We start from the raw sequence: 14,462 nt of genomic DNA on the forward strand, positions 1-14,462 counted from the left end.
GATTTCTTCTTATTATCCATTATCGCAATTTTACGTATAGTTGTATCTACAGATTCCTTAAGAAGTCATATGTAAAAACAGCAAGATAAATTTGTATAATTGATTATGTATAATTGATCATCAGCCGTATTAACAAATCTTTTGGGAAAGGGGAGGACAAGGAATCGAATTGCCATTGAAGCGGTATTGTCGTTATCATTTCTGACGCATACTCGCAATACAGTGTCGAGTAATCATTAAACGAGTGATAAATAATTTACTACTATTATTACATAAGTACATACAGTGTAAAATGTCGGCATGATCGTTGTAATACGGTGGTTAGCGTAGAAATACTGATCAACATAAATCATGCAAATATATTAATAGAGAATTTGCGATAAATCTTGACAAACTACGCGCTCTGTATATAAGATTAGACAGAACATGTAGCGACGAGCATTATTTATAATTTGAAGTAAAAAGTATTTGTTTTTATCTTATCTTTTACATCTCATTTCGCTTTCATAAAAACAGTTTTTGTAAAAGCAATTTTTATCTTTAAAAGCGTTGAGAATAATTGAAGCCATTGAGGGAAGCTTCGGTGTGTCAGAAAGAAATCATCGTGTGCTGGACGATATTGTCTGGAATTTTCAAGTCACCTTATAGAGAAATATCACTTTAACTTTAAGTTTTGTTATAAGTAATTTGTAACTTGGAATTACATTATTCTGTCAACATTTATTTTCACTTACAATGAAAAAATAGAGTCGAAAAATTAGAGGATGAAATAATTTAGTTTATACCTTTAAAAGAAACTTTTCTTTCCACAATCCGACTTTATACGCATTAAATAATTTCATATCCGAGCAATTTCGCATACTTAGAACATTAAAGGTACGACGAACATAAGGCAATAATCTCGTCTGTGTAAATATAATTCTACCACCCTTCGTATCTCTCACGCTTGAGAGCAATTTGTCAGCAGCGTAACCGAATGACGAATCGGAGGGGAGCTCGCAGAAGGATCGTCGTCGTCGACGATGTACAAACGCCTAATGTAAAGTAATTGATTCGTGCTAGTTAAAAATGTATAAAAATCATGTTTTGATTACTCCCCAAAACGTGCTATCAGTTTTCCTTCCTCGAAACTCCCAAATACAACGGTTACGCACACTTGACTAGAATCGGTCCTTAACAAATATAATTAAATTGCACAATTTACAAATTCTTGCAACGAAAAGATAATTAAATAAATTACAATAATTGAGTATATAAACATATAAATAAAATATTTAATAATTATGCAATACATAAATTATTAAATCATGCTGACTTTTCTCTTTCTTTTCTCTCGGCGAATCAATTCTAATACATTAAAATATTATATACAAATTCATTAGAATAGGACTAGTCTTTTTGTTGTGTGTATGCCTAAAAATTTCTTTTTCTCTACTTAAAAAAAAAAAAAAAAAAAAAAACAAGATTAAAAATGATTAATTTTTGGACATTTCACCCTTTTCTTCAAGACGACTTAATTCTGTCGAGAAGTACGGGCATATGTAAATTAATGTAAAAGATAAATTATAAGAAAATTGTTAGTTACGTGAAACGAAGAATTGCGCTTTCTCACAGTCGAACAAGAATAGATTTTTAGAAGAATTTTGTGAAATGAGAGAAGCGCAGAAAAATATCGCTACAACACTTTTTCGGATATGTTCAAGTTGCATTCAAAGCTCTTTCTTCAATTTTACTACGTTAAAATTGCTATAGCCGAGTTCCGACTAGAGGAGAACCAAGTATCGTTGTAGCGTTGGATTCCACCGTTTTTCACGATCCGCCGACGTTTTTCGAGTGTGCAATGAAAACCGTCCTTTTGTTCTCCTTTTTTCTCTTTTCTTCTCATTTTTTTAAATCCAAGTTCCAATTATCTAGTCCACATTAGTGTCACCGAACTTAGCGCGGGGTTTTAGCGACCCTTACTGTCGTTCGCTCGATAGATCAATTGAAGAAATCGTCGCCGTCGAACGGGTCGCTCTCCCTCGCGAAGATATTCACCGATTCCGATTTCCGGATATACTGATCACCCCTAGCCGTCTTATTATTGTTATTATTATTCCCTGGCCCGTATTTTCCCTGTCTCGAATTCTTCAGCGGCAACGTAGTCGCACGGTGGTCCGGCACGTTGTCATCCAGTTCGGACTTGAAGACGAAGGCGTCGTCGTCGAACCTCAGATCGCCATTGAAGAAGGAATCACGACCGCTATCCTCGGAGACGAAGCCATCGATGGACTGCTGTGGATCCTTGGTATCGCACGGCAGCTCCTCTGGCGTGGCTTTGAGTTCGGACGACAACCTCTGTCGGTCGGACGTGTCACTGGATGCGCTCGCCGTGGGTGTGAGATCATCCTCGAAGTAGCTCGATCGTTTGTTGTATTCCCGAACGGGGATATCTCGCCTAGGATGATCCTTCGGACCTCTGATACCGGACGAGGGACTCGCAGGCGGCGGCTCCCGCTTTTGGTCAGCCGTATCCAGTCGTATGCGCACATCCACCGGTGCCAGCGGTTCTATCGCGCCGCTTGGACCAGACGGTTCCATGTGCTCAACGCTTTGTGCGAAATCGTCCTCGAACGGACTCTGCGTCTTTTGCACCTGTCGAGTCTTGTGCCTGGCTATTCGCTTGCGGTGCATCGTCTCACTCTTTGAATCGGGACCTTCGGACCAGTACGGTCGCTCTACCCAGCTATCGTATTCCTGATCGCTACCCCAGTAGCTCTCGCGACTCCTAGAACGTTGAGAGGGTCGTAGATACGGATCGGAATCATTGTCGCTGCACTCGGACCTGGAGGCGCCGAATTTGCGTGGTTCTGCGTACACCATATCGTTGTTACGGCCGTCGTTTGCGCTGTTGGGTCTCTTCGGCCAATGTCTCTTCCTACCCGCCGGATTGTATCTGGGCGAGTCGTCGCCCGGACGTTCCGGACCGTACTCCTCGTCCCAGGACGGATAATCGTGAGGTCTGTCTCTGCTATCGCGATATAGTGAATAATAGAGTGATTCTCTTAAAGCATAATCGGCGTCTGGAGGCCCTCTTCTACCCCAGAATCTGTTATCTTCCTCCCATCGTCTTCTCTCGTACCTTCTTCTACTCCATCGATCTTCCTCGTCATAACCCATGCTCTCTTGGCTGCTACCGAAACGATCTTCGTCGTTCCACAGCATCAGCTTTCGCTTACGCTCATCATCGTAGTACGAACCGTGAACGTCATGACTCCAATTACACCGCTGTGACGGCGGCGGCTTCGACCGACATTTCCAATGCGTTTCGTATTGATCCTCGTCGTCCTTGTAGGGCTGCACTTTTCGATGTGGATACCGCCGCGGACCGTCGTCTTCCCATTGACCTTCCTCGTACCAGGGTGACGGGTCGCGCGGACGATGAGCGGCACTCTTTGTCCACGGTGCACCGCGCGATTTTCTGCCCATCCTGTCGCGAAAGCTGCGGTCCCGTTTGTCGGTATCCTCATAAAACGATCTATCTTCAAAACCGGGTGCATCGAATCGCGGATGCCGGGACCAGTATCTACCGTCCCCTCGTAACCTGCCGTTGCTCTCTTCGCTCTCCTCCTCGTCTTTCCATTCGTTATCGCTGTCGCCCGAGTGTCGGTAACCGCTGTTTCCCTTGAACGAAATCTCTCTATGGAAATCTTTGCCGTCTGGTGACCATGGCGAAGTACCGCCTATCGATCGCTGTCCCTCGCACGAAGATCTATCGGACGAGCAAAAGACGCCCGTGTCGAACTTGGCCCAATTAGTGTCTTCCTTATTGTCATCCTTGTCCGATCGCGTCGTCTCCCCGAACGGACAAAACATGTCCTCAAAGCCCGAGGACGAAGCCAATGGCTTGGTCTCCTTGGCGCGATGTGTGCCGGTGTTCAACATTTTAATCTCTTCAAAAATGTCCATCGCTACAGCCTTCAAATCTTCCGAATCCTTCTTAGCCGAGATATTCGAGCTCGCTGGTGGTGGCAGACTGTCGGAAAACAAATTCAATAATTCTACCTCCGCCAGGCTTCTCGACTGCTGAATTTGTTGCTGAGATTGCACCACCGGTGATGCTCGGGCGGAGCTCAATATCTCCTCGTCGTCCTTCTTGATCATCGGCACCGGCTCTGGTTCGCCGATGATCTCCCGTAGAGCAGCGTATCTGTCGCTTGATGTGGAAATCGAGGATTTTACCTCCATCGAGGATCTCTCAGCCACGGATGAGCCATTCATCTCATCGTTGAAAATATCGGATCCGATTTTATCAGACAAAGTGCCATTGGCGTCGCTCCCTTTTTCGGAATTTTCTGGTCTATCTTCCGCATCCATGATAGTCTGCGTCTTCTCCTTATCGTCGTCGATGTCTATTTCTGTTGGCTGGACCGTAGACGAATCGGATGTGACATCTGCATCTGCAATCACGTCGCTTTCCTTCTCGATTTCTTTGTCTTCGACTTCTATCGATTTTTCTGTTGTTAAATTTACAAGGGAGCTAGTTACTGTTTCGTCTGATTTCGTTGCAGGCCCTTCTTTCAACAAGTTTTCATTTTTAACTGGTAGCTTGACGGTTAAATTCACCAACGAAGCTATAGAATTCGAAGTACTCTCACTGGTTGGTACATCTGGTTGAATTTGAACTTCGTCGGAATCTTGTTCGTTTTTATTAAACTCTTCGTTATTCTCAGTTGGCTCTTCGATCTCTTCTTCCTTCCGTTCCATCTGCTCCATTTCCAGTAATTCTCGAAAAACTGCGTACTTGTCATACGTAGAATCCTGTTTTGTTTCCGGTTCGTAATTGGTTTTGAAAGATTCCGAGCACACGAAAGAAGTCGAATTCGATCCAATCGTCATCTCAAGCGACTTTGATGCCAACGACGACAGCGACGAGGTCACTGATTTAGATGGAACCACTGTTTGCTCCTTTATCGATGTCGACATCGACGTTGTCGTTATTGACGGAGTTTCCTCTGCATCAGCGATAGTTTCTTTTGCCGAAAGACTCGCCAAGCATTGCGTGAGTTGCGTCAAAGTCAGACTCGTCAGCTGCTGAACGGTCATGCTAAGACTGGAGGCCAACTCATCCAGATTCGTCCACGATGATGTCAGCTGACTGAGCGTGATATCCAGCGGCGGTTTCATCTTTTTGGAGTCCGTAACCGGGACGCTGGTGCTGCTGGTAGTAAAGGGCACGGACGATAACGATGTTGTGGATGATATTATCGTGCTGAACGAATCCTCGAAGGCGGAGGTAGTGGTCGCCGTAAAGTCCGATCTATCGGATATTTGCGCAGACGGACTGAAATTGTCGTCAAACTGATGACCTTTGATATCTCTCGGCGGACTTTTGTTTTTATCCCTAACAATTTTGGTGGGTGACGGCGAGGTCTCACGCTGTGGAAAGTCGTACTGGAAATGTCCCTCCGTGTGTGGCGGTCTAGGCGGTGGCCTCGCGCCCCCTCGAACTCCCTGCTTCTTCGGTGGTAAAGGCGGCGGGTTAATAAGAATACTTCCCGTGCCCCTAGGCGGTGGTTCCGGCACCAGATCCAATTCCGCGCTCGAGCTAGAAAGACGCGAGTTTGCGTCCGATGAACAAGACCGCAGTGGCGATGCCGGTGATTCGTTTGTCATCGAGAAATCCACCGGGAACTGTTTGTTGGATTCCAAAGACTGCGTTTTTCCGGCCGGTAAATCGATGTCGAAGTCCCTCTTCCGTACTGATTGAAGATACTTCTTCGGACTGGGTAGCTTCACCAACCCCTGTGTTGATTCCGTCGAGTCTCTGTCCATACTACGAAGGATCGAGCTTCCTCCCGAAGCGGTAGCCGATCCTTTAGATAACGTCGATTCCTCCGGTGGCAAACACACCGAGAGAGGCTGATGATGTATCGAGCGGGAGGTTGTCTCTTTTTTCGGCGGCGATTCGATTCTCTGCTGGGAGGAGGATTGGCTCGCCTCGTTCTCATCGAATCGATCGAAATTGGCGAAGTTATTGTCCTCGCTGTCCCTTGACGATAATTCATTTTGCGTTTTCGTCGACTCTATGCATTCCGTACTGGTTGTGATGTTGAAATTCGTTGGAAAACTATCGCTGGAATTCGTTGACACCAAATCTTTGAGGACTTTTTTCGGTGGATTTTTCAAGTGCTGGAAGAAATCCTTCTTGTCTACGTAAGGCTTAATCAGACCGGTACCCAGGGGATCCAGTTCCGTGAACACGTCGATCTGCGGACTTTTTGTTTGACTGTTACGAGGCGTAGTCTCCACTGAGCTCTGCAATACGATATAAGTCGCATGAAGTTATTATTATTGAAATGTATTATTCGCTAAAAAAATGGAGAGAAAATTATAGAGAAGACACACTTACATCTTCCGGATCCTTCTTCGTCGTTGAATTTTTACTTAGACTTGTCATCTCACTGTCGTTGAAAAGATCCTCAGCCTCTTTGTCGAACCAGTGAATCGTGCTCTGTGGTGGTGGCGTTTTACTAACTAACGTCGTCGCCGGACTGGAAGTAGTCGATGCGGGCGGTACTGGTACGGTATGCTGTCTTTCTAAATGCCCTCTCTTGGTCGAGGAGGGTGGCGGTGGCAGAATTGGACGAACCGTGTCCTGCAGCTGCAACAGGTACAGAAAAATAAAACGTCGAATATATAATATTGTCAATGAATATCGTTTTTCTTCGCTATGAATATCATGGTTGTAATGATTACGTTTGATTCGTTTTCTGATAGATAATGAAAAAAATACAGTTTCTCCATTCACACCGATATTAAGATTGCGATGATTGCAATTTCCTTTCTAACGCATTAGATGAAGAAGATATTCGCAAATTCGCAATACCAATCCGCACCTTCATGTTCGCGAAAGAATCACCGAACGGATCGGTCTCGAATAGATCGTCGGTAGACGGTATGGGATTTTCTGGCGTAATTTTGTCCATCTGATGAATGCCCTGCTGCAGCGAATTCAGTTCGAACTGGAGATCTAGCAAATCCGCAATCACACCGCTCTGTGTCTCGTTCTTGCGATCGGCGGTTTTGTCGACCTCGCAGTTAGTCGTGCGAATTCGATGAAACGATGACTCGGTGCCCGCTGCGCCCTGCGACAAATTATCGTAACGCGTCTCTAGCGTCTGTTAATTACGTCTTACTATTATCGGTATTTCTTTTAAAGTCCAATCCACCAACGTCGATGAACTCGTACTGTTGTGCAATCGATTCTTTATTTCTTTCTAAATCGTAATAATACAATATGATAGTTACAATATAAACAACGACAAATAATCATCTTGATTATGATTAATGACATTTATAAAAATTTTAAAGTTAATCATGATCTTTTTTAATTATTATAGATTTTCTAATTCTATTTAGAATGAGATAAAGAATCAGTTTGACAAGTCACATTGACTGATTTTAGATGATATTTAAATTAATGAATTCATGAATAATGATACTTCAGGCACACTATGAAGAAAATGGAGAAGCAGTTAAAAATGCGAACAAAAAGAGTCATTAAAGAGAACAATTTAGCTGACATATCTTGACTGCAGCAATTATTTCGAGGGACTGGAACTCACCTTGGTGTCGGGTGCCGATTCAACGAAAATACCGCCGGTGTGGAATTTAATCGCATTAATGGCATTCTGCTCTATGTGCTGTTTCGCCAGTTCAATCTCTTTCTTCTTCAGCTCGAACACTACTTGGAACAAGTCCCGCATCGCTATCACCACCTGTTAAACAAAATATCTTGTTTGTGCCACTTGCACCAAACTTGCAGACGTAAACTCATTTACATTTCGTCATTTCGTACATATTCGAACTCAGACGTATTTGAAGTATTCTTCTTATTTGAGAATATTTTTCGATTTAATTTTTGAAGAAATCATCTTTTTGAGAAACTTAATTATAAAAATAACAGTAAGATTTTTTATTTACAAATTTTTTTCATTCATTTTATCATCTTAAAATTTTTCACGTATGTAGCGATCTTTTTGTGTTCCAATAGAAAAAAAGGGATGAACTTTCCTTTATTTTAAGACCAATTTGAAGCCTCGAGAATTCCCGCGACGAATCTAAATTAACTTCCTTCAGGAATGAAAAAATATCGAGGAAATTACCCACGCTCGTTGATCGTAATTTCCGAAACCTTTCTTCGATCGTTCGTTTTATTCTCACTCCCCCCCCCCCTCTTCCCTCCTACCCCCGTACTATCAGCGCGACAACCCTCTATTTGCTGCGATTCCACGTCGGTTAAAACCTCCAGCAGCGCATCAAACACGCCGCCGAATATACGGGCGAGGATTACCGGAGTCGTTTACAGGAGGCGAGCGCAGAAATTAAACTTGGAAATTGAATGAAGGCGTAAGGTTGTTGAATTAATTTGCCACCTGTCGCGCAAGCTTCCCGAGCTGATTTCATTTTCGCGGCGATGATCGCCACTATTGAATTGTACGAGTTGAGGGCCCGGCAATTGTGCCAGCGCGCGCACAATCGAGAGCGAAAGTCTCCGTGCTTCATGCCAGAGTTAAACATATTCCTCGACTTAACGTAGCTGATTAGTCGTCATGAACTTCTGTTCGCTACTATTATGTCTAATATTCGTCTTGTGGAAAGTTGCTCGCGACCGCAATGCATTGCGCGAATAATACCGCGTAATAATACTAACTATTTCAAACTTATTTTGCTCAATGAGAGACAAGGGAAAATAAGTGAAACAGAGATTTATTAGGAAAGTACCTTTTCTGAATGAATTGACTAGATTTTCGTCGCGTAATAAAATTAAATTCAATGAAGCAGTGTCAAAATTATTATACGCGGTTGCTGTCTCATATCTAACTTATGCGTTAAAATTCATTAGACTTAAGTTTTGTATTCATTGTGTCCCTAGGATAATAATAATAACACGTTTACAGTTGCTTCGCTCCCGATCGATTGCGTTTAAGAACAACATGCTACTCGCGTGTGAGTTTCGATTTTCTTCGACGCAGAAAAAAAGGAAACACTTGAAAGAAGCATTTTCCCGACGCTTAAATCGCGCGGTGCTTGAGCACAAAAGTGGGATATACCGACGGATTTGAATATCAAGAAGTTGCTCGTCGATCCCTTTGAACGGGGCATACGAAGTGAGCCGTGGATAATCCGGCAACAATCTCCCGCGGCGAGGACGTGGAACGGAGGAACGGGGTGGAGTTGAACGCGGAGCCGTGTAATGCAATTATTTACATACGCATCCGGGATTACGGTCGCCCGAGGTCGATATTGCTTCTCGGATCGGGCAAATATCATTCTAGGCTCCCTGCTCTCCTCCGGCTACACCCCTCCTCGATGCCCGGCTGGCTACTCGTTCTCGATAATTGACACACTTTAACCGCGTTTGGCAGCGACGCAGGAACGCGAAATCGTAATCGCTCGTGCGTGTCCCTGATAACTCTCGAGCTGCGAAATCAATTCGATGCCCCTCGCCCTGTGCGTCTTGTGCATTCGGATTAGATTTTCGCGTATTTGCCGAGGGCCTGTGATACAGGCTCTTCAAACTGACGTTCAAGTACGCATGAAGAATTCATTCGTTACTTGTAGAGAACAAGAATTAATCGTGGATTACGTCACTTCATTATTATACGTATTTCACACATCTTTAAAGGAAATTTTTTTGGTGCAATGACGTACGTAAAGAAACAATCGTTCAAAGAAAACGAAAATAGAAAAATTTACCTGGCTCGCCGCCTTATCAGTCTTAATGCCGAAGAATCGATGTCCAGTATCCGGTGATCCGAAAATATATCCGAAGGCTCTCGAATCGCTCATATCTTGCGCGATAAATGATATTTTATGTACCGGATGATGATACAGGCAGTCCTGCGAAAGGATGCAATCATAAATTATCTCACAAATCGATCCGCAGTGTTTCCCTGTACGTGAATAATTTCGTTACTTACCCCCGTCTTTTCGTCCCTCAAACGAAGCCCATCTATGCTGACCTGAACGGCGATTCGTTGCTTGTGCTCACCGGCGGCGCGAATCGCCATCTTCAGCTCAGCCAAGGCCGTCTGGCACATCCGGTCACCGCGTGCTTCCGTCACCTCCAAAATACCGATCAGCTTCGCCTTGAACGACACGCCCTCCCCAAGAAAGCGGGTTGGGTCATTCTTGACTGAAAGCAAAAAATATATGCGGGATTATTTTAACGCCCTCCTTCGATTGATAGAATGAAGAAATAACTGGCAATTCATTAGAGAAACGAATAAAAATAATCTCCAATGTCTGCAGCTGTATGATTAATAATTCGTACACGACAAACGATCTATTTCAGTTGCGGTTCTTATTTTGTTTTGTTTTGTTTGTTTGTTTATAAACGTCGTAGAAAATTAAGATTGCAGCAGGAATTTTTGAACAAAAATTGATTCATCGGTGTTCAGCTTAATTCGTTGAATGAATTGATAATATTGTTACGAGTCGACGGTAGAAGCCGATAACAAAACTATAATTTTCCAACATTTTTTCGTATATTGGCATAAAATCGACCGGTTTGGACGACTTTAGGATCCCCTTAAGGTCGCTCGCCGCGAATCGTTCTCAATCCATTCTGCACGGTGAACCGTCGCGGAAGTAACGCGAAAATACGAAAGCACGGGGTGTACTTGTTGTAATATCACGCCGTGCGGGCCCCGCTCGATCTTGCATGAAGGAGAATCGCTCGGTGCCCAGTAGATCGAATTATCGTATTTGAAGTCGCTGAGGGGAGGCCCTCCAGAAAAGCGATCCCGACGACGATACGTTCGGACGCATTAAATCGACATCGATCGGTCGTACAACCAATTTGACCGGCGGGACTATAAAATGAAAGAACTCGAGTGACAACTCGAGAACGATCTCCCGTCGGTGAGACCCGGCATTAAAATTAATGGTTCGGAAGCCGATAATTGGGTCTATATCTGTTCGTAGCCGCGATAATAATACGTGCCATTTGTTGTATTCATTTTGGTAAACGGAAGTGCCGGCCAATATTGCTTCCATTGTATCAAAGTACTCGATAACATTTGGTAAATGGAGATTAATACCGGTGATAAATATTTGAAACAATGCGTTACGCCAGTTACACGACTCGTTATAACTTCGCGGCTTTTGGTACAAAAGTGTAATTATATGGCATAAGTTTATAATGAATGTAACTAGTTCGCGTAGCTCCGAATTACAGTAAATATCAGCGCGGACATAAATAATTGTACATTATGGTCTGAGAATAATTATATTATGCTTTACTATGCAAAATAGTTGACTTTATCAGCGACCGTGTGTGCAAACAAGGGTACGATAAATCTGTTGAAGATCTAAATAATATAGAAAGAGCGTAAAAAAAAAAAGAAGCGAGAGGTACCGCGACTTTTTTTTCTCTCAGCAGGCTCTTCGCTGCCCCTACGATTTTAATGACTGAAGGTTGCTGTGGCGTTTGTTCGAAGGCACTCGTAGTCTACGAGTGTAGAACGCCAACTGTCGGCACTCGAGGACTGTATACGTCCGGTACCAATCCAAATTTTCGAGACTCCTTCTTCTTTCTCTCCTTGCTTTTCGCGCCAGATGCGCCCTGCATTGCACTTGCCCCCATGTATTCCGCGCCTCCAATAATAATTATTATTATGGCCCGTGAAAAGAGTGTGCAATAAGACGAAGCAGTTAGCCAAAGTACGAATCAACGATATTACATTTAATTGTAAGTTCCTCTATATCATTACGAGAGAATTTTTACAACAACTCTTACCGTAAGTTAAATTGGTTAGTTGATTACTTATTTAAAGTATTAAAAGCACTGTTATTAGTGTTTTTAATAATAAAAATACGTTAAAAATAGTGAAAATAAATTAGTTACTGATCAATTTAATACTTGCAATATTAAATTTCTCCAAGAGTCCTAATAAGAATTCTCTCGTGTATTATTTAATAAATTGGTTAATAATTACGTTATTAAATTGTTTTCTTTAAGAGTCATCGTTTAAAATTCTATCGCGTAAATATTAAATTGATACAATTGTATAATAATTAATTTGTATAATAATTAATCATTTATTTGAGTATTCAAAGCACTATCATTAATTTTTAATATTCAAAATAAGTAATTAATTTATTAACTAAGCAGTTTACAGTATTATTTTTCTAAGGAGAGAGAGAGAGAGACAACGAAATCTTCTGTTATCCCATATTTTTCTTTAAAAAAATTTGATCTCGAAGATAGATTTAATAAAAAATGAATGTCTCCTGAATCTTAATCGAATTTCTTCCAGTTTCTATCGGTTTCTGAAGTCAAGTTTTATCGGTAAATTGATAAATTCTGTGTATATAGTACATATTGCACGGTCTACGATAAGACATGCGACAATATAGCAACCAAACGTATCGGAAAACTTGGTGTATCGTTGTGAAAATATTTTTATCGCGTCGAGACTACTCTTGACATTTTCACAAAAAAAAAAGAAGCTTGGATCGAAGAAGTCCGGCTCAAACTTTACCTGTTTATTTATGGATATTCTGTATGATGTAACTCAAGGAAACATTATTGTAAAAGAAATAGCAACGTGGCTATTAGTTATGTGACAATATTGAAAAATCTAAGATTCAGAAACAATGAAGAGAAACGATAAATTATTATCGTGTGACTCATTAAGAAATTGTCTATTTATGCGGAGTGTATTTGTCTATATAATGACTCGCAATCTTGCAATTCATTCAGCGACATTTTCCATTTTCCTCTCCATTTTCCTTTCAGTTTGTAGTTAACACTTCCGTCGTATTACACGAGCGTAATTCGAAAACTATCGACCGCTTAGCTTTAAATATATAATGAGGGAGCACGCGTCGATGTATGCCATTTCAAATCAGCGTGCTTGTCGTAAACTTTGTTAGAATATTTCCCACCTTATTTCCATAACGAGATCTTCTCATTTTTCCCGCAGCATTCTTTTACGATTTCAATTACGCCAATTAAAGTGTCTAATCGGATAAAGGGATAAGCACGTTTCCGCGCTGTCTTCTCAAAAGTCCTGCAGTAGTAATCTAGAACACGCGCACGGCACAGACGTCGACATCTCTCGGCGATGCCGAGAGAAGTTGTCTGTTCATTGCTCAGTTGATAAACGCGTTCATCTGGGTGCAAAGGGGATAAACTTCCGGTTTTATGGTGAGTGAATTCACGACTTGTTTCTCGTGTTCTCGTTTTCGCGTCGCGAGACGCATCAATCGTGTCGAATTGCACAGTCAATCGTGAAAATCGCACGAGGCATGAAAACCCCTCAAATACGCGAGGAAGCCATATTACGGAGCGCTCCTAACCACCCCTAACGGATATACAGGGTGGCACTAGGAGCACCCGTCGACTCGCCACCATCGGGGATGACGGGGAAGACACATAAACTCTTTGGAATCACGAACGATTTACAGAACACGGGGTACGCGAGGGTAAACGAAGTCTGAGCGAAACAAAAAATCTGCTCTCTACTCACACTTGCAAGGACTGTTTTTTTTCCGTAAGGTCTGCATCGGTGGTCCCGCGTAGACGACGACGTGGGAGAGAGAGAGCCCCGAAGAACACGGCACGAAGGGGTCGACGAGAATTTTCTCTCTATCTTTTTCTCCGTCCGTCTGTCATCCGCACCCCCTCTCCCGGTGACCCTGCCTTAAGACGCACCCTCGTACGTCGGCACACGGTGTCGGGGACACGATACTCAGCACGGACACATGTCGTAGCACGTCGGTCTCCCTCTGTCTCTCTCCTTCTTCCTGTTCCCTCTGTGTCCGCGCACCCCCTGGTCTTTCCTTTCTCCTGCCTCCCCACCCCTCTTCTCTCTCTCTCTCTCTCTCTCTCTCTCTCTCTCTCGCGCGCGTACTCTCCTCTACCGTCCCCTTCTCGCACTATTACCCCCGGCCGGCGTCTCACCCTCCGGCCGTGTATTTCCCATACGCCGAGAGGAATGCAAACGGTCGAGAGACGGGCGGCGCGTATATCACGCGTATTCGCGTACGCGTCGTCGTGCACGCACACACCGCCTACACGCACCACCTAAAACGCGCGCGATGACGCACCACCACCGGTCGGGACTCGACGACCAGGAGCAGCGGGATCGCTCCGCGCGCTGCTACCTGGTACCCGGGAACACGGTTCCGCGCGCGCGGCGGCGAGCGCGTGTATCCGCGCGCGCGACGTAAAAACGCGGAGGAAGTGACAGCTGCCTCCGTCGTTGCCGCCGCCGCCACCACCGTCGCCGCCGCCGTCACCGCCACCGGCACGGGCGCTCATACCAGCCGCTTTTATTGATCAATAATATACGCCGCCTCCTGCCTGCCTGCCTGCCTGCCTGCCTGCCTGCCTGTCTGTCTGCCTGTCTGCCTGTCTGCTACCTTGCTTAGTACTCGGCGTTGTCGCTCCGGACCGCTCCCGCACTCTT

General features: G+C 43.8%; 1 protein-coding gene across 1 annotated transcript; it reads right to left on the reverse strand.

Moving 5' to 3' along the window:
* Positions 1-1,408: 1,408 nt before the first annotated feature.
* Positions 1,409-13,877, reverse strand: LOC108750808 (serine-rich adhesin for platelets). The gene is made up of 7 exons (XM_018490575.1): positions 13,521-13,877; positions 9,966-10,180; positions 9,742-9,885; positions 7,608-7,760; positions 6,879-7,127; positions 6,392-6,643; positions 1,409-6,297 (listed from the first exon to the last, which is right to left on the reverse strand). Exons 1-7 carry the CDS (start codon positions 13,555-13,557, stop codon positions 1,981-1,983), a joined length of 5,367 nt encoding a protein of 1,788 aa, XP_018346077.1. The 5' UTR covers positions 13,558-13,877; the 3' UTR covers positions 1,409-1,980.
* Between the last annotated feature and the right edge of the window lie 585 nt (positions 13,878-14,462).

The sequence above is a fragment of the Trachymyrmex septentrionalis genome, unplaced genomic scaffold, assembly GCF_001594115.1.
Source record: "Trachymyrmex septentrionalis isolate Tsep2-gDNA-1 unplaced genomic scaffold, Tsep1.0 scaffold37, whole genome shotgun sequence".
NCBI lineage: Eukaryota > Metazoa > Arthropoda > Insecta > Hymenoptera > Formicidae > Trachymyrmex > Trachymyrmex septentrionalis.

Coding starts and splice junctions, on each gene's coding strand:
- LOC108750808 (XM_018490575.1), bottom strand. CDS start 13,557: ATGCAGACCTTACGGAAAAAAAACAGTCCTTGCAAGT. Junction 7,128..7,607: donor AATCGGCACCCGACACCAAG/GTGAGTTCCAGT, acceptor AATTTGTCGCAG/GGCGCAGCGGGCACCGAGTC. Junction 6,298..6,391: donor CGAAGAAGGATCCGGAAGAT/GTAAGTGTGTCT, acceptor ATCGTATTGCAG/AGCTCAGTGGAGACTACGCC.